The sequence below is a fragment of the Bos taurus genome, chromosome 5 (genome assembly GCF_002263795.3).
Source record: "Bos taurus isolate L1 Dominette 01449 registration number 42190680 breed Hereford chromosome 5, ARS-UCD2.0, whole genome shotgun sequence".
Lineage (NCBI taxonomy): Eukaryota > Metazoa > Chordata > Mammalia > Artiodactyla > Bovidae > Bos > Bos taurus.
The window spans coordinates 83,298,238-83,319,748 of record NC_037332.1 but is presented as its reverse complement, the minus strand read 5'-3'; the positions used below and the strand labels follow the sequence as shown (position 1 = coordinate 83,319,748).

The 21,511-nt window shown below is 39.1% G+C and overlaps 1 protein-coding gene across 3 annotated transcripts in view; it reads right to left on the bottom strand.

Annotated features, from left to right (window-relative positions):
* Positions 1–21,511, bottom strand: part of ITPR2 (inositol 1,4,5-trisphosphate receptor type 2) — a 591,729-nt gene that overhangs the window by 255,228 nt on the left and 314,990 nt on the right. For all 3 annotated transcript variants that reach the window (XM_024991354.2, NM_174369.2, XM_059886107.1), the window contains 2 exon segments: positions 16,644–16,786; positions 9,722–9,830 (listed from right to left, as the gene is read on the bottom strand). In XM_024991354.2, the coding sequence (XP_024847122.1) occupies positions 9,722–9,830; positions 16,644–16,786 (252 nt within the window).

Below are 21,511 nucleotides of genomic sequence, written 5' to 3'. Positions count from 1 at the left end.
AGGAATAATATCTGATTTTTTAATAAGGTTTCCCTAGTGGCTCAGATGATAAGGAGTCTGCCTGCAAGGCAGGAGACCTGGGTTCGATCCCTGGGTTGGGAAGATCCCCTGGAGAAGGGAATGGCTACCACTCCAGTATTCTTGCCTGGAGAATTCTATGGACAGAGGAACCTGGGGGTATAGTCCATGGGTTCACTATTCTTTATTTATTAAAGAGAGATAAAATACTTAATACTATGGATGACAAAGAGTTAAAGATTAAATGAGATAATACATACAAAGGATCAGGAACAGTATCTGATTTTTAGTGAGCTCCCAAATAAATGCTAGCAATCATCACTTTATAAAAACAAGCATCTAAAACTCCACCAGAGTAGAAGTGGTTTCTAGATCCCTTTGCAAAAATATTCCAAGAATATATAGCATTTCAAACCTGAAAATTGGAAGAATATTGAACTTGACTAAACATCTTTGTTGTCCTGTAGATTTTATGTATTGTCAGTATAACTTACAAGTGGATATGAATATACTCACAGAGGAAATTATGATTGGCATTCTAAATAGGTCAATTTCTTTGACTACAATGTAAGGAAAGAGACTGTAAATTACCAGATCCACAGGCTATCAGGGGATATTTTCAGGGCTCCTTATCTCTTCCAATTCTACAGGACAGAAGCTACGAATTTTATACATTTAGGATCAGATCTTATAAACATCTTTACTATTTATTGTTTATATATTTCTCCCTTTTATGAGAGAAATAATTTCTAATGCTCTATAAATCTTAATGAAAATATATACTGAAGAGCATAAGATGAAGAAAACCAACCAAAAAAAAAAAAAAAAAAAAGTCCTTCAAGCCAAATCGATCCTCTGAACACAGTTCTTACTATTTCCTGCTCGGCATCTCGACCATCCACCTCCATCCAACCCGAACAGCTCTATCTCCTGACCACCTCAGGTAAACCTTACTCAGACCTGGACCTAAAACACCCTGAAGTACACAAAACTCAGGTGCGGTGCTAAATTAAGCTTTGCTGTTCCAAAGCACACACATCCTAACAGGTACTTCTATTTTGTGGTGGAGTTGCAGAAATAAAAGGGTTTCTCTGGTGGCTCAGATGGTAAAGAATCTGCCTGTAATGAAAGAGACCCCGGTTTGATCCCTGGATTGGGAACATCCCCTAGAGAAGAAAATGGCAGCCCACTCCAGTATTCCTGCCTGGACAATTCCACAGACAGAGGAGCCTGGTGGGACACAGTCTACGGGTCGCAAAGAGCTAAACATGACTCAGTGACTAACACTTCCACTTCCACAGGAATAAGAGTAGAAGAACATGGCGCTGAGGGTGGAGAATATTAGAAATCACACTGCCCTCAAGACATTTTAAAAAACATTCCTTCTCTTTTCTTTCCCTACACACATTTTCCAACATACATATTTTTTAAAGTGCAAATAAACATGCCTGCTGTTGTTACCTAAAAGGATCCTTTCAAATGGAACCCATCGCAAAGGAACACTGAGCTTTCAGGGTACTTATATATATCCTTTGTAACTTTTTGCTTTTCTACCAGAATGGTCTAAACAAATAAAACTTTATAAAATTTTCATAAAACTCAGCTAACTCCCTACTTCAGGGATTTTAATATACAATTTCCATGTTTTAACCTTCAATAAAAATAAGCATTGTCACTTGTAACAAATGGTACACAGATGATCAGTGGGTTTCAGAGAGGCTTGCCTAATAGAAAATTAAATTTTCATTTACTTGTATTATTCTATTTGAAATCTTCAGGATATTACCACCCACATCTTCTCTCTCAGCCTTTGGCACAAAGGAACATAAAGCAAGGAAAAATATTACATAAAATTAATTTAGGAACTATGATCAAAGGATTATAAATTGAATACATTTTTAAAATCAACTAAATACCAGAAAAATATAGTTACATGAATTTTTCCTTAATATTTCATACAGAGAGGGCTAATAAAATCAGAAAACCATGGTCTCGAAGTCGAAAATTGCTTTAAGGACATCTGTTTCAACCATGAAGCAAATCTACTTCACTGCTCTATTTTTAAATTTTCACCTCTATGCACACACACAGACACACACACTTCTAGTACCAGAGATGAAAAAAACAAAAATGAAAATGGAGATTTTTTTTACGGTATTAAATTTAAATCAATGAAGTCTCAAATGTAACATTATGATGTTACTGTTGTTTAGTTGTTAAGTTATTTCTGACTCTTTTGCAACCCCACAGACTAGAGCCCACCAGGCTCCTCTGTCCATGGGATTTCCCTGGTAAGAATACTAGATGGAGTGGGTTGCCATTCCTTCTCCAGGGGATCTTCCCAACCCAGGGATCAAACTTGGCAGATGGGATCTTTACTACTGAGCCACCAGGGATGTGGAACAACATTAAGATAGCTAGTGTGAAAAACCCTGGTGTGAGTTTTCTGTTTGATTTAATTCTGAGAGATCTCTTGGGAATGCTTCAATATACAGACAGTAGACATCCAGCTGATTGTCAGGCAGCCCGGTACTAGGTAAACTATGTGACAATGCAATTCAATTCTCTGAGTCTCTCCACGTTACAAACCTGGAGGTACTGCTTCCTGTTCTATATCCTTCCTAGACCTGCTGAAAGGTAGCAAAATATTTTACAGTACTTTGAAAACAGAAAAATGCTATAAATTCAAAGCAATTTTTGTCATATTCACTCACATTTTTTGCAGATGACATGATCCTCTACATAGAAAACCCTAAAGATTCCACCAGAAAATTACTAGAAATAATCAATGACTATAGTAAAGTTGCAGGATATAAAATCAACACACAGAAATCCCTTGCATTCCTATACACTAATAATGAGAAAACAGAAAGAGAAATTAAGGAAACAATTCCATTCACCATTGCAACGGAAAGAATAAAATACTTAGGAATATATCTACCTAAAGAAACTAAAGACCTATATATAGAAAACTATAAAACACTGGTGAAAGAAATCAAAGAGGACACTAATAGATGGAGAAATATACCATGTTCATGGATTGGAAGAATCAATATAGTGAAAATGAGTATACTACCCAAAGCAATTTATAGATTCAATGCAATCCCTATCAAGCTACCAACAGTATTCTTCACAGAGCTAGAACAAATAATTTCACAATTTGTATGGAAATACAAAAAACCTCGAATAGCCAAAGCGATCTTGAGAAAGAAGAATGGAACTGGAGGAATCAACCTACCTGACTTCAGGCTCTACTACAAAGCCACAGTTATCAAGACAGTATGGTACTGGCACAAAGACAGAAATATTGATCAATGGAATAAAATAGAAAGCCCAGAGATAAATCCACACACATATGGACACCTTATCTTTGACAAAGGAGGCAAGAATATACAATGGATTAAAGACAATCTCTTTAACAAGTGGTGCTGGGAAATCTGGTCAACCACTTGTAAAAGAATGAAACTGGACCACTTTCTAACACCATACACAAAAATAAACTCAAAATGGATTAAAGATCTAAATGTAAGACCAGAAACTATAAAACTCCTAGAGGAGAACATAGGCAAAACACTCTCCGACATACATCACAGCAGGATCCTCTATTACCCACCTCCCAGAATATTGGAAATAAAAGCAAAAATAAACAAATGGGACCTAATTAACCTTAAAAGCTTCTGCACATCAAAGGAAACTATTAGCAAGGTGAAAAGACAGCCTTCAGAATGGGAGAAAATAATAGCAAATGAAGCAACCGACAAACAACTAATCTCAAAAATATACAAGCAAATCCTACAGCTCAACTCCAGAAAAATAAACGACCCAATCAAAAAATGGGCCAAAGAACTAAATAGACATTTCTCCAAAGAAGACATACAGATGGCTAACAAACACATGAAAAGATGCTCAACATCACTCATTATCAGAGAAATGCAAATCAAAACCACTATGAGGTACCATTTCACACCAGTCAGAATGGCTGCGATCCAAAAGTCTACAAATAATAAATGCTGGAGAGGGTGTGGAGAAAAGGGAACCCTCTTACACTGTTGGTGGGAATGCAAACTAGTACAGCCACTATGGAGAACAGTGTGGAGATTCCTTAAAAAACTGGAAATAGAACTGCCTTATGATCCAGCAACCCCACTGCTGGGCATACACACTGAGGAAACCAGAAGGGAAAGAGACACGTGTACCCCAATGTTCATCGCAGCACTGTTTATAATAGCCAAGACATGGAAGCAACCTAGATGTCCATCAGCAGATGAATGGATAAGAAAGCTGTGGTACATATACACAGTGGAGTATTACTCAGCCATTAAAAAGAAAACATTTGAATCAGTTCTAATGAGGTGGATGAAACTGGAGCCTATTATACAGAGTGAAGTAAGCCAGAAGGAAAAACATAAATACAGTATACTAACGCATATATATGGAATTTAGAAAGATGGTAACAATAACCCGGTGTACGAGACAGCAAAAGAGACACTGATGTATAGAACAGTCTTATGGACTCTGTGGGAGAGGGAGAGGGTGGGAAGATTTGGGAGAATGGCATTGAAACATGTAAAATATCATGTAGGAAACAAGTTGCCAGTCCAGGTTCGATGTACGATGCTGGATGCTTGGGGCTGGTGCACTGGGACGGCCCAGAGGGATGGTATGGGGAGGGAGGAGGGTTCGGGATGGGGAACACATGTATACCTGTGGCGGATTCATTTTGATATTTGGCAAAACTAATACAATTATGTAAAGTTTAAAAATAAAATAAAATTAGAAAAAAATAAAAATAAATAAACTGTCCTACATTTTAATCAGCCACAGGTAAGCTCTCCAGTAAAAAGATTATTGTGATGGATTGGGTAATGGCCCTCCCAAAGATGTCTATGCCCTAGCAACAAAAACCTGGGACTGTCACCTTACTTGGTAAAGGAATTTTGCAGGTGTGATTAAGGATCTTGGGATGGGAAGATTACACAGGATTATCTAGCTGATTCCAATGTAATCACAGTGTCCTTGTAAGAGGAAGGCAGGAGGGCAAGAATAAGAGTGGGGGGTATAACAATGGAGTCTTTCTCTGTGTATATGTCTGTGTGTGTGTGGGTGTGTGTGTGTATGTGAGAGAGAGAGAGAAAGAGAGAGAGAGAGACAAATAAGGCCAGGGGTGGGGACGGAGGGTGTTGAAGACACGACAGCTGCTGGCTTTGAAGACAGAAGGAGAAGCCATGAGCCAAGGAATGCAGGAGGCCCCTAGAAGCTAAAAAAGGCAAATAAAATGAATTGTCTCCTGGATCCTCCAAAAAGAATTTAATTGACATTTTGATTTTAAACTTCAACCTTAAAACTGTAAGATAATAAACATGTGGGTTGTAAACTAATGAGCCACTTGATAAGGATGAAAGAGGAGAGTAAAAAGCTGGCTTAAAACTCAACATTCAAAAAACAAAGATCATGGCATCTGGTCCCATCACTTCATGGCAAATAGAAGGGGAAAAAGTAGAAACAATGACAGATTTTATTTTCTTGGGCTACAAACCACTGCAGACAGTGACTGCAGCCATGAAATTAAAAGATGTTTGCTCCTTGGAAAAAAGCTATGACAAACCTAGACAGTATATAAAAAGCAGAGACATCACCTTGCCAACAAAAAAGTCCGTATAGTCTGGAGAATCCCAGGGATGGGGGAGCCTAGTGGGCTGCCGTCTATGGGGTCACACAGAGTCAGACAGCAGCAGCAGGAGCATGGCTTTTCTAGTAGTCATGTATGGATGTAAGAGTTGGACCATAAACAAGATTGAGCACCGAAGAATTGATGCTTTCGAACTGTGGTGATTGAGAAGACTCTTGAGAGTCCCTTGGACAGCAAAAAAATCAAACCAGCCAATCCTAAAGGAACTCAACCCTGAATATTAATCAGAAGGACTGATGCTGAAGCTCCAAAACTTCAGCCATGTGATGTGAAGACCTGACTCACTGGAAAAGACCCTGATACTGGGAAAGATTGAGGGAAAGAGGAGAAGTGGACAACAGAAGATGAGATGGTTGGATGGAATCACTGACTCAGTGAACATGAATTTGAGAAAACTCCAGGAGATAGTGATGGACAGGGAAGCCTGGCGTGCTGCAGTTCATGGGGTGGCAGAGTCGGACATGACTTTAACTGAACAGCAATAACAAGTAGGAAACTAACATAGTAACGAAAACACAACCACCTGTTATCCCAGGACAGATAATGAGGATTTTTTCCTGAAAATACATAGTAAGTTGTAAAATAATGGATTTGACCAGCTTCTGAATCTGTTACCCAAGGCCATTTCATCCAGACTGGTGGGTCCTTTAGGTCCCCTCCACTGGCACAGAAAAGGGACCACCAGCCACGTAACGTGGGCCAACTGACAACATGCAGAGATTGTCCATTGCTGTCTCTTTCCCAGCGGAGGTATCTGAATCACTCTGGATCTAATATGCTTTCTAAAAATTTCACATAGGGAGAAAAGTCTTCTCCTTCCACTAGTAGAAATGCTTCTCACTCTACAACATTTATAATTCAAATATTGACTAAGATCTAGAATTCTTTCAGCTACAGTTTTCTTATTCCATCTTTAATAGACACAGAAATTAAGAAATGATATTTATGTAAGTCTCTTTTAGGTTTTTTTTCCTAAGTTAATGACTACATTTCCATATTCCTTAATATTTAATTCTACGTTTCTACACTTTTATCTATTTTGGATATTGCATTCTACTATATTCTATCTGCTTATGACTTAAAATCCAGCCCCCCCAAACATGTTGGACAAAATATACTAATCTTTCTTAATAGTGATATACATCATTTGTAAAAGTTGTCTGTGATCTGATAAATAAGTTTAGGCAGAGAGGAAGGAGCTCTGGTTTTGGCTGGTTCTGGTTCTGGCCCCGCTGTGTGACCTTGGGTAAATCACACTACCCCTCTGGGTCTCAGTGACATCATCTATAAACCAGCTTGGACTAAATACCCAGATACAATGTCTTAAAAAGAGAGGCACCATGGAAGCAACCTAGATGTCCATCAACAGATGAATGGATAAAGCAGTTGTGGTACACATACATAATGGAATATTACTCAGCCATAAAAAGGAAAGCACCTCAGTCAGTTCTAATGAGGTGGATGAACCTAGAACCTATTATACAGAGTGAAGTCAGTCAGAAAGAGAAAGATAAATATATTCTAATGCATATATACAGAATCTAGAAAAATGGCACTGAAGACTTTATTTACAGGGCAACAGTGGAGAAACAGACATAGAAAATAGACTTACGGACATGGGGAGAGGGGAAATGTATGGGAAGAGTAACATGGAAACTTACATTACCATATGTAAAATAGAGAGCCAATGGGAATTTGCTATGTGGCTCAGGAAACTCAAACAGGGGCTCCGTATCAACCTAGAGGGGTGAGGTGGTGAGGGAGATGGGAGGGAGTTTCAAAAAGGAGGGGATACATGTGTATCTATGGCTGATTCATGTTGAGGTTTGACAGAAAACAACAAAGTTCTTTAAAGCAATTATCCTTCAATAAAAAATAAATTAATTAAAAAAAGAGAGAGAGGTACATAGTATTTTGTCAATTCTATTGAGAAAGTATCACTTTTGGAAAAAACAGTTGATAAGTATTCCTCATTAGCTCCTTGAAAAAGATAACACTGGGGGTATTGAGGCTTATTTGTATTTTAACAATCCCAATTTCAGATTGGGAAGGCTCAGTGCTGAAAAAGCCTGCGGGACACTGCAGGCACCCTGAGAAGGACAGGTTTTTGGAGGCTAATGGATGAGGAAGGGTAGCGGGGTAGGCAGAGGCGGTCCTGTAATACCCAGTGTGCAGAGCCCCTGAAGGTTCCTGAAAGGCTCTCGTGATCTCCGCAGACACTGACAGGACCCCAGAAGCATGTGAAATGCACTCCGTGGTGGCCCTGAGTAAGCTGTGCCATTGGTCTCCATCTCCCCAGTGCCCAGACACTAGGGCCACCACTTAATAGTTGCTCACAGTGTGTGTGAGCTGCCTGAGTGAATGAGCCTAAAGAGCCTCAGCTGACCCCTTCCCTGAGGACCGTGTCCTGGGGACGCCGTTCACATCATACTTGATGGGAATAGTGTCCCTGGAGCTCTGAAAACAGCAGCCCTGCCTCCCTTCAAGGAGGTCTCAGGGAACTGGGCACTGGTGTTTTCTAGACAAGAGAAGATGAAAGCCTGAGCTAGTTAGTGATGGCCCTAGGAGTGTAAAGGAGACCCAGACAGCAGCATGGATTATTGTACAGTGGTTTGGGAGATGTGCTGAAATTCTCCTGACTAGTCACAGTAAAATCTTGCCTGACTTCTTTCCTAGTTTCCTTTATAGTAATTCAATAATCATCTATTATATAAAATTGAAAGGCTTATCACATATCTTCTGTTAAGCACAAATAACTGTTATCATAAACTTCATTCATCTGTAAAAAATTCATATGACCTCATTTTTTCCACTTTAGGATCTGATACTTCAGCCAATATCAAACAATCTATAGCAATAGTTTGAAGTACCAAAGGAGAAAGAAACAAAAAGTCCCAAGGAATTCTGTGTATTGTTTTTAAGAACATATCATATAGTCAAAGTTATAAGCATATTTCTTGAGTCCTATGCTACAGCGACATTTATTAAAACTGTATTGACCACCTGTATTTTATTAATGTTTCCCAAATATAGTTTAAAGGATGATGAGAACTAATGCAATGCAAAAGTCATTTTGATTACTGAAGCAAACAACTGATTCAAATGCTGTATTTTGAAGCTATCCCCCCTTCTATTAATATCCAAGATTCCACTGCAATTCTTTTCTACCAAAATATGTTAAGAAAAAATCTACCACTACGATCTTTTTGGAATTAGATAGCATATACATAAATAAAATAAAATCTTTCCTTAAACATACCAGATAATTAATATTTACAGAAACAGAACAAAAAATTATTAAGGAGCATGTTATAAATTATGTTTGATACATAACATAAAAGTAAACAGTAAAGGTAGCTAGCTAAAAAAACCTACATTAGATTTATATTTTATATTTAAGTGTATCTATCACCTTGGGTATTAAACATGCTGCCAGCTATCTCTTAATGAGCATCTGAGCTGTCATTTTTAATAACAGACTGACAATTATTATCTATAAGTTGATATTCCCTGAAAATCATCTGTGCAATATTTAGTATAGTTAAGAATAGAAACTTACAGTTCCATTTATTTAAAAAAGTATTATTTTATAATACTGGGTATAATATTATAGAAAATGACATGAACATATATGTACAATGAAAAATCAACATATTCCAAAATGCACAGGCCATTTAAATTCACAGCAGAACTTGGTACAAAATCTTAATAATGCTTAAGAAAGATCATTTGGTCCATTGACACTATATGAGAAAAATATACATATTCATGACAAAATATAATAATAACAAATAAACCAAATACTTGGGCCATTCTAATCTTAGTTACTTCTCAAATCAAAAGTAAACATTAAGAGATGAATAACATAAAAACTCAAATTATTTAATTCATCTAAGTACACACACTATTAATATGTAATACAAATAATCATATAATAGCCTATTGTAACTTATTCATTATAGTATTCTAGAAATTCTATTTTATTTTCAAATAGCAAGAAAAAAATTTAAATACCTCTTCCACAAAGCTGTCTTTCTTCTCTAGCATTTCTCGTAAAGTCTGAAGAATTTTAATGCACAATTTTTCTTCTTTTTCCATCAGTTTCTTTGTATGATTAATCAACCTTAAAACAAAACATTAAGCCTTAATAGGACAGTAATTTCTCTTTAAGTTAATATAATAGCATCATATACCAGAGGGAAAAAATAATCACACCATTATTTTAGAGTATAAAGCAAACTAGATACATGTCATCAAAGTTTTAAAATTACATTCCAGCTTATAAACTCTGTATTATAAAACTTTTGTTTTATAGTCAGTATACCCCAGTGCTTCTCAAGTTTATTCAGGTAACATACTTTTAGTGGGACACAATACTCTAAAAAGACCAATGAAACGCTGATTATCTTCAAGTCTATCATGTGAACTAAAACAAGTTTATTAGGAAAGAAATATGAATATCGCAGTATAGTACACTTTATTATATTATGCCATACTATATTATTTTCCATGTAGTATATCACAGTAACTATATAATTGCAGCATACAACACTGGAGCCTTAGCATTAATGGGATGCTTCCAGTTTCCACTAATTATAACTGCTATTTTTCACTGCTAGGGCTTGGTAGAAATTGGCAGTTTTCGTGATTAGAAGAAAAAAAAAAAAGTAAATTCAAGATAGCCTATCCATTTACTATTTTTGCTATAATTTGGGCAAAGATTCTAATTAATTTTACAGTGGTGACCTCTGCAGTGGAGTTCTGTCAAGAGAAATATTTGAGGTCACAGTTATATAACATCTCCAAGAACTCAGAATCAAATAAGATGCTGAGAATCATAATTTACAGCTTAGCATACACAACTCATGTTGTTAAAAAGCTGGTTCTCAAAACAACCCCATGAGATATGTCCTCCTAGAAGAAAACAAAACCATGTAGAATATAATGGCATGATCTGATTTCAGTGACATAACGGGAATCCTATGGGACAGAGCCCCGAGGAAAAGTGAGCTTTCACTAGATAGCAGCTAGTCAGTGCATATCAAGTGTCAGCATGAAGCATGAGCACTTTCCATGAATTTTCTCCACTTATCCTCACAGCAAGCCAAAGTCATATGTGAGGTTCTGTTAACAGGCTAATTTTGCTAATGAGAAAACAGAGACCCAAAGAGGTAAAGCAACTTTCCTCCGGTTACACAAGTGTTAAGTTGTGGGATCTGGAAATAGACCAGGTCTATCTGACCTCCAGTACTCATATATGGATGTGAGAGCTAGACTATAAAGAAAGCTGAGCACCAAAGAATTGATGCTTTTGAACTGTGGTGTTGCAGAAGACTTTTGAGAGTCCCTTGGAATGCAAGGAGATCAAACCAGTCCATCCTAAAGGAAATCAGTCCTGAATATTCATTGGGAAGACTGATGCTAAAGCTGAAACACCAATACTTTGGCCACCATGCAAAGAACTGACTCATTGCAAAAGACCCTGATGCTCGGAAAGATCGAAGGCAGGAGGAGAAGGGGACAATAGAGGATGAGATGGTTGGATGGCATCACTGACTCGATGGACATGAGTTTGTGCAAGCTCCGGAGCTGGTGATGGACAGGGAAGCCTGGCTTGCTGCAGTCCATGGGTTCGCAAAGAGTTGGACATGACTGAGTGACTGAACTGAACTGAACTGAACCTGACTTCAGAGTCAAAATTCTGAAGCACCACTCTGTGGAGTCAGGACATCCCTCCACTGATGAAGGGAGTCCTAGGTTATACACAGCTGCGTCTTAGAAGAAGTTAGAGCAGAGAGAAAGGCAAAAGTCATAAACTGGACTAAGAAGCCATTACATTTTGTTGGGGAGCTGCCTAGGGCTGACCAGAGAATGTTTCAGAAACAATGTAACATTTAACTATGAAGATTTCACCTGGCAGGAAACAGTGGAGAGAAGTGATTTCAAAGGGAATGGAAAAAAGGGCAGAGGCAGAAAAGCTGATGTCATGTCCAGGAAATAAGTATACTCTAGCTGCCAGCTGACAGTTAAACACATGGAAAAGGAGACTGTAAAAAGTGCAGTCTGAAAAGAAAGAACTGGGAATATTATGCTAAAGAGTCTGGAATTTATAGAAAATAGAGAACCACTGTGTTAAAGGAGCTGTGTGATCGTCCCTACCTGTTAAAAAGATGACAGTGGGAACAAGGGCATGGAAGCGTGAGAACAAGTAAGAGATGAACAGGGCACAAGATGGGGAAAGGGCATAAGAAGCAATACAGAAATAAAATAGCCATGACCTGGCAAACAATGGCATACAGGAAGTGGAAAAACAAAAGGAAGGGAGATCACAGATGCCTAAAATGTATGAGTTGGGTTAGTAGATAGGCAATGATAGTTTTAAATGACACCTATTTCATGTTGGGAAGGAATAGTGATTTTCTCTTAGACATGTTACATCTGGGCAGGGCACTATATGTTCATGTGGTCAGGCACATTTGTTGGTCGAAAGTTCTCCTGCTGCTGCTGATGCTGCTGCTAAGTCACGTCAGTCGTGTCCGACTCTGTGAGACCCCATAGACGGCAGCCCACTAGGCTCCCCCATCCCTGGGATTCTCCAGGCAAGAACACTGGAGTGGGTTGCCATTTCTTTCTCCAATGCATGAAAGTGAAAAGTGAAAGTGAAGTCACTCAGTCGTGTCCGACTCTTAGCGACCCCATAGACTGCAGCCTACCAGGCTCCTCTGTCCATGGGATTTTCCAGGCAAGAGTACTGGAGTGGGGTGCCATTGCATTCTGGCAAGAAACAAAAACCTGCCTCTCTGAAAGAGAGGTATTCAGTCTTTTTTTTACAGACTGTACTATCCATAGCTGCTCAGTCATGTCTTACTCTTTATGACCCCAGGGACTGTAGCCTGCCAGGATCCTCCGGACATGGGGATTCTCCAGGCAAGAATACTGGAGTGGGTTGCCATGTCCTCCTCTGGGGGATCTTCCTGACCCAGGGATTGAACCCAGGTATCCTGCATTGTGGGCAAATTCTTTACCATCTGAGCCACCAGGGAAGCCCAAGAATACTGGAGTGGGTAGCCTATCTGTTTTCCAGGGGATCTTCCTGACCCAGGAATCGAACCAGGGTCTCCTGCATTGTAGGCGGATTCTTTACCAACTGAGCTACCAGGGAAGCTCATGAAAATCATTTGGTAGACACTGTAAATTTCTTTTGACATTTTTCTCTCTTAGGCTATTTCTATTTTCTTTAATTCTTTAGATAAAATATTTAATTCACTGGCCTGGCGTGCTGCGATTCATGGGGTCGCAAAGAGTCAGACACGACTGAGCGACTGAACTGAACTGAACTGATTTGAAAATATTGGTGGGAATAAATGAACACTTGCTTGGTATTTATACAAAGCATTCATCTATCAAATAATGTTTGGTTGAATTAGATCATTTGGCTTTCAAATTTTTTCTGTATCTAAGTAAAGAGTAAGTTTCACAAAACAATTCACCATACAAATACATGAATGTGAGTGTATTTATACAATGATTGCAAAAAGTTACCTTTATTATATGAGATGCATGCTGATATTTTATATTCTTTCCCAAATTTTTTTACAAATCAATGGTTTCCTCTTCATAAGTCACATCCCATAATTTGGGAAACATTAAGCTTCTCCTTCATAAGGGAGGATTAAGTGTGGATATTAATGAACTACATGCACCCACCATAAAAGCCAATACTCACAATGACCTATTTTTTTCTCCCTCACTGCATGTGACTAATGTGAAATCTGGTCCTTTCCTGGGGGTTAGCCCTGACATTCTCCAGCAGACCCATCTGACTCAACAAGTTCCAATAATTCAATTCATCTGAGGAAGTCAGAAGCCCCACTTAAGACCTACAGCAATTAACGATGTTGGATTCTAATTTTATTATAATAGATATCCTTACAAATAAAACTCTTGGCTCTTCCCAGAATTATGCAAGAAGTAAACAGATATCCCCGAGCCTCAAGCCATGCTACAATCACTCGCATACAACTGCATAAAAATCCTTTCTCTAACCACTAAACTACATGTGACTTTCTCTTCCTCCATCCGAATGTAGGACCTGTGATACATTCTCAGTATCATGGCATTCTGCTTCTCTCCTTTGAAGTGAAGTGAAGTGAAGTGGCTCAGTCATGTCCGACTCTTTGCGACCCCATGGACTATAGCCGACCAGGCTCCTACGTCCATGGGATTCTCCAGGCAAGAATACTGGAGCGGGTTGCCATCTCCTTCTCCAGGGGATCTTCCCGATCCAGGGATCGAACCCAGGTCTCCCGCATTGCAGGCAGACACTTTAACCTCTGAGCCACCAGGGAAGCCCCTCTCTCCTTTGAATTTACCTAATATTGCAACAGACTTGCTTCATCTTCAGCACAGGTCAATATTTTCTTGACATTTTGAGTCACTTTACATCACCTTCTCACACACCTATATCCTTAAGTTCTAGACCAGAATTTTATTTGAGATCGTTGAAATGTTCTATAACTGTGCTGTCTTAGTTGTTGGCCAGTAGCTACCTAGGGCTACTGAGTATTTAACATGTGGCAAATGTTGACTGAGGGACTAAATATTTTATCTGTGTTGTAATGAATTTAAACGTTCATATTAATAGCCATGTAGAGTTATCATATTGACACTAATTCTTGACACTGAATCAGCAAACTCTTTTTCTCTAGGGCAAAAGAGTAAATAGCTTAGGCTCTGGAGGCCATGCAGACTAGGCCACTAGTCAGTTCTGCTGTAATAGTATGAAAGTAGCCACTGATGACAATACGTAAATGAATGTACATGGCTGTGTTTCAATAAAACTTTAGTTGCAAAAATTATCAATGGCTTGTGGGCCAGAATTTGCCAATCACTTGTCTAGACTATCAAGCCTCTGGGATATAGCTATAGCATCATATGAATATCCTAGAGTTAAAATTCTCACATTTATTGCCTACTTTTTAACCTATGTTATATATACGTTGATAGGGAGCCTGGTGGGCTGCCATCTACGGGGTCGCACAGAGTCGGATATGACTAAAGCAACTTAGCAGAAGCAGCAGCATATTCATGGGAGATAAAGTATATTTGACAAAGACCCTATTTTTATACTAGACAACACCTCTACTTTTTTTTTTTTCCAGTGGCTTCCACAGTCAGCAGTTTGCAGACACTCTAGACCCTTCATTTAAAAATGCTTATTAGAAGGCTGGTTAGTGCCCACACAAGTCCATTCTTCCCAAGCTTCTTAAGATACAGTGATCAAGAGTAAAGAATTCCTGATTCTGGCCATAATGGAGAAACTCCACCTGCTCTTCAACATGACCCCTGTAGTCAGTTCTTCTCACCCCATACCTCGTTTTCTCTCCTCAAATCCCAACTTTAACTGGTAAAAGAAAGAAACACACTTCCTGTGTCCCCTCATCAATTTCTGCCTCACTATGTCACAGTCAATAGAGGAGGCTTTGAGATCATTTTAGCCATATTCTCAACCATACAGAAGAGGCTGTGACAAATAATGGTCAAGGGGGTTGCAGCTTCTTCTGATCCTTCATCCAGGTTCTCTCCCCAAGGAGACCATGTACCTCTGCCTGGCCATCTTGAGTCAACATGCAGTTACTTGCACAAATCATTCAGTGAAGGGTCCTCAACATTAAGATGCATCTTTCTGGAGCTACCTAAAACTTTGTCTCACAACTGCTTATATTTCCTTGAGAATTTCTCCTTTACCATTAAAATGAAAATATTCTAGGATAACATACCCACTGCAATAGACCTGACAATACCACAAAAATGCTAAGAGAAATACATAAATGAAAGAGCTTTAGATGAGCATCATCAAAGCAGCATGGCTGAGTGCCAGGTCGAGACTTAACAGCTGGTTACCAAAGCACACCTGGGCCACTCTGATGCTGGGAGGGATTGGGGGCAAGAGGAGAAGGGGACGACAGAGGATGAGATGGCTGGATGGCATCACTGACTCGATGGACGTGAGTCTGAGTGAACTCCGGGAGTTGGCGATGGACGGGGAGGCCTGGTGTGCTGCGATTCATGGGGTCGCAAAGAGTCGGACACGACTGAACGACTGATCTGATCTGAAGACTTTGAATTCAAATTACTGTGTTTAAAGTCATTTGACATATTTATTCTCTTTGTTGTTATACTACTAACTGTATGCATTTTATTTTCATTTTATTTTAAAGTTATGTAAAATCAAGTCTGTAATGAAAATATATTGAAAGATCTCAGCTCTTATACAAAATATATTCAGATAAGTTTAACTTTCATCCTAATCACATCTACCTTCCATCCTCATATGAAGTAATTATCACAGTGGCCTTTATTGTTTAGGTTTCCATCATTGTTTTTTAATGATAGCAGATAAATATATGAATATGTGTTATATATCCTCATTTCTTTCATTAAATAAATAGTAACATACAAAAAAAAATAAGTAAATAAAATGAGGCCCAATCTCTCAGAGCATTTGTACAGATAACAATGGGTAAGCGTACACAGGACAATAGCCCACATAGTAAGACCTCAATAAATGCTAGTTCCCTTTCCCTCCTCTTTCTCTTAAGGAAAATCAGTGACCTTAAACTGAAATCTTTTAAAAGTTCACACCATAGAGCTATAGAAAGGACTCAGAATCAAGATATTCTTTTATGTGATATTTTTGTGCCCAATGATACACTTCATTTTCAGTAAATGTTAATAAGTATGATAACCTGAAAATCACCAAAAACCAAATTTCCATTGAATCACACTAATGATTTCGGAAGTACACTTGCAGGGATTTTAGACGCTTCGCATGCTCTGTGGACTGTCGTGAGGCACCAGCAGCGTCAGAAAGCAGGCACGTCAGAGGCAGGCTCAGCGCGGCAGCACCTGCAGCATCTCGGCTGTACCCACTTACTTCGACATGAAAGCGCCACATCTTATTCTCGCATCACTTCCCTCGGGAAACAGCAGTTCTGGGCTGTACAACACATCAACCAACACTGAGAATTCAGCCTGCATCATCGGGCTGAATTGTTGCTCCAAGGAGGCCACTACATCCTAAGGAATAAAGCACAAGAGAAGACATGTGAAGACCTGACTCAGATTTCATCCTTTAAAAATACGACAAGCTTATGAATACTAACTAGAAATGAGATGTGGGACTTTCAGAGAAGAGGTACCCTACTTGCCAAAGCACTGGATGCATGTGCTTTAAGCAGAGCCTGGCTTTCTGTCTGAACACTTCCTGGATCTCCTTTTTCATTTATATGATAAAGGAGGAGTGGGTAGCTATAGCTTTCTAAGAATATACAGGAAAGATACAAAGTCAGTAAAGCCACTGCTACAAGTACTGCAGTGTCTGGGACTGTAATACAGATAGTGCAAAAGTGAAAGTGAAAGTCTCTGTCATGTCCAACTCTTTTCGACCCCATGGACTAAACAGTCCATTGAATTTTCCAGGCCAGAATACTGGAATAGGTAGCCATTCCCTTCTCCAGCGGATCTTCCAGACCCAGGAATTGAACCTGGGTCTCCTGCATTGCAGGCGGATTCTTTACCAACTGAGCAACCAGGGAAGCCCACAGACAGTACAGGTATTCATCAAATTGGAGTTAGAGTATGCTCAGGGAACAGCTAAAAAAGACTTCATATGTGTCACTGGTCACCTGAAACTGACCATTTTTTTCCAGTGGGGGAAATTCCTGATATATTACCTGAAGCAGTATTAGTACTACACAAGGGTTCGATGACATTTAGTAGTATTTCAAATTATACTTTTTGACAGACACTATTGATCATCTACCAGTAGCCTTTCCTTATCCTTTTCCTTGCTAACAGAATCTCCATGTTTTTTCTCAGTCAGGCAATAACACTGTCAGGGAGAGGAGCCCCTGCCCGCCTCCCCTAGGGTCAAGGTTGATTGGTTTAAGCCAGTCCTGGTCATTTCATTTCCCCTGCCAACAACTGGTTAGGAGTGATTCTGTGACACAATCTTGACCAATAAGACATCAAGTGAAGTCTGCTGAGTGTGAGGGTGTGTATGGAGTTAGGGAGTGGGCAGGGCAGATTCTTTAGAAACTATCTATGGCTTCTAAGATAGCCTCAGAGTGTGAAAATTCAAAATACAAGGCAGACCTCAAAGGACCTTTGAAAACCAGCCTTAAGCTGAAAGTCAACAGACTAATGGTGGTTGAGAACCTGACCAATGAAGCTACTGAATTAAACACCTCAGGAAGAGCCCTAGTTTCAGACTTCTTGCGTGTGAAAAAATATATTTTTTATTATTTAAGCCACTTTTTGCTGTTAATTATAGCTGAAAGCAGTCAACTGACATGTTTCTTAAATTAAGTATAAGCAATGATAATTTATTGAACATTATTTAATAATGAAAGCCTCCCCTTTTTGTTTTAAAATTAACTAAGAAAACAAACCAAAAAAAAGCAAACACTCACATAAAGCAATACTTTATTTGCCCATAACTGTAGCTTTATTCTGTTAAGCAGAAAACTAACTGCCAATTGCTTATTGTTACTCTCAGCATATACTTTTAAGTTATTTTCTTCCTGGTAGTCTCTTGATTTCTTATGACTAGATTTCAGGAGTTAACTTTTGTTTAACTCTTTCCTTCCCTTTTAGCAAAAGTGATCATTTCTCCTTGAATTACTAAATAAGTTTTCTGAGAAATTCTTCATAATAGTTGAGAGAGACTACCAGGGAGGGAAAAAAAAATCACATAAACGGAAACTAGATATTATACAAAGGCAGGAAGAGAATATGGTTATCAAATGTGACCACAGTTACCGTAGTTAAGAAAACATCATTAAAACATACCTCTCTTTCAGATTACCTCTCGACTTCATTTCATTCTCTAAACAAACTGTGTCCAGGCATCTATGATGTGAGTCTTTATCTCCTATTTCGATCATGGGTCAACTACGTAATCTCTTTAATTCATTGTTTTCCCAATGTGAACACCCAGGATAATGATACTAGCAATTACACAGGCTTGCTGTGAGGATTAAAAGTAAATACATACAGTAGCCTCTACAATGTTTTGTAATAACCCTATAATGGAAATAATCTGAAAAATGATCACTGATATACACCTGAAGTTAATACAACACTGCAAATTAACTATGTGAAATAGTTGCTTAGTCATGTCCAGTTAGCACTTTGGGACCCCACGGACTGTAGCCCAACAGACCCCTCTGTCCATGGAACTCTCCAGGCAAGAATACCGGGGTGGGTTGCCATTCCCTTCTCCAGGGGATCTTCTGGACCCAGGGATGGAAACCAGTTCTCCTGCATTGCAGGCAGATTCTTTACCGTCTGAGCCACCAGAGAAGCTCTCACTACCCCCCAAATTAACTATGCTTCATTTTAAAAATGGCTTAAAAAACTAAAAAAGAAAAAACAGCCTGTAACATGTACTGGCCATTCCTTAATGTTAGTAATCATTGAATACCAGTTAGCTGCAATCACCACCATGTTGCTAAATTCAGTGGTTACTTTTCTGTCCTCATCTTACCTAAGCATTTTACACACTGTTCCTGATTCGTCAAACACCTTCTACTCTTGGTTCTGTAACATCACATTTTTCCTTGTTTTCCATCTGTGTCCTGACTACTCCTTTACCAAATTCCTGGTCCTTTCTCTTCTACATCTACAGTTTCTTGTGAGGAACCTCATGAAATTGCATGGTTTTGACATCATATATGTGCTGAAAATTCCCACATTTATATTTCCTGCATTGATATCTTTCCAAACCACCCCAGACCCATACATCCATCAGTCTGTTTGACACATCCATATAGATACTTACATAGGCATCTCACACTTAAGATTCTCCATACAGAATCTCTTGATTCCAACTCTCCCATCCTTCCTTACCTTAGCAAATGATCTAATCATATTATACCAAGGCATCCTTGATTTCTCTTTCCAACATCCCACAACTCTCCCATCCATCCACCAAGCCCCAATGGCTCTAGGACCAACTGTATCCAAAATTTATTATCTTCATTGCTATCACTACCCCTTTAAGCCAAGCCACCATTACCTTTTACCTGAATTAATGCAATGACTAATGAACTAGACTCATTGCTTCTGTCTGGACCCGATAGTCAATTCACCACTCAAAATCCACAGTGTTTTTTTTAAAGGTAAACCAAGTCATGCCTATTTTCTGCTAAAATCCCCAATGATTTTCCATCACATTTAGAATAAAGCCAAACACTTTATCATGCATGGCAGTCTCTACGTGATTTGGCTACTTATTTCATAATACTGTCTTCCTTTGCTCCCATCTGCTCCAATGGGATTCTCTTGGTTTCTCAAATCCCTAACCTCATTCCTGCCAAAGCATCACTGCATTTACTCTTCCTTTCCCATAAAGCTCCAGACTCTTCTTCCTCATTTGGGTGTCAATGTCTCCTCAATGGAGAAGCACTCCCTCACTACAGGATCACTCTCCCAGTGACTCTCCATCATACTGTTATCATGATTTATTCACAGCAGTTTTAATTATCTAACATTATATCATTTACTTAATGGGTTACAATGCATTTTCCATGAGGACACAGACCTCATGGTTCTATCTCCAGTACTTAACACAGTGGCTGGTACAGTGTTCATCAAATATATATTTATCCAGTGAATGGAACTGACTATGCTGAAATAAGTTGAAAGCATGCCCTCTCTATGCTGGTTGACATGACAATCTCTCCTCTGAAATGTCTGCTCCCCTGTCTCTCATAAACCTGCTTGCCTCCTTTCTGACTGTGCCTTTTTCCCCTCATTTTATTTAGCCATTCTGCAACTTCTGGCAGCCTAAAAAAATGTTCTTTGTTTTTCCTATCACTATACTCTTTCTTTTCGGAGAAGGCAATGGCACCCCTCTCCAGTACTCTTGCCTGGAAAATCCCATGGACGGAGGAGCCTGGTAGGCTGCAGTCCATGGGATTGCTAGAGTCGGACACGACTGAGCGACTTCACTTTCACTTTTCACTTTCATGCACTGGAGAAGGAAATGGCAACCCACTCTAGTATTCTTGCCTGGAGAATCCCAGGGACAGAGGAGCCTAGTGGGCTGCCGTCTATGGGGTTGCACAGAGTTGGACACAACTGAAGCGACTTAGCAGCAGCAGCAGCAGCATACTCTTTCTTTTAGCAACACCAACCAACTCTTACCTCCAAATATAGACCTACTTTCCAGTACATTCAGTAGCCAATAAATCTAATTCACTGTGTGTTCAATGAGCACAGCCAACGTCCTATTACTGTATTCTCTCCTTCCTTCTGACAGTCCAGGGTCTATAATGTTACCTAGTCTCCAATCATCATGCCTCTTCAATGTCCCTCATGCTCCCTCTCTATCTCCATCTAAGAAGCAACAGGTCTGTTGACCTTGCCTTCATTTTTTTTATAATTTTATTTATTTAGTTAGTTATTTTTGGCTTTGCTGGGTCTTCATTGCTGTGCACGGGCTTTCTCTAGGTTGTGTCAAATGGGGGCGACTACATTCATCTATTAAAATTCTGAATCTTCACCAAGTAATCTACTCATTACCTCTTATAATATTTATTCCAGTTCATGTTGTGACCATTCTCCATGCCAAAAACTTTCCTCAAGCCATACTCCAGTTTGTGCCATGACATCTTTCACTGGTTATGTGAGTGGGAAGGTATCTCCTATGGGCCGAATTATGTCCCTCTCAAAATTCATATGATAAAGCCCTAATCCTGGTGCTTTGATGCTTCCCAGATGGTGTTAGTGGTAAAAAAA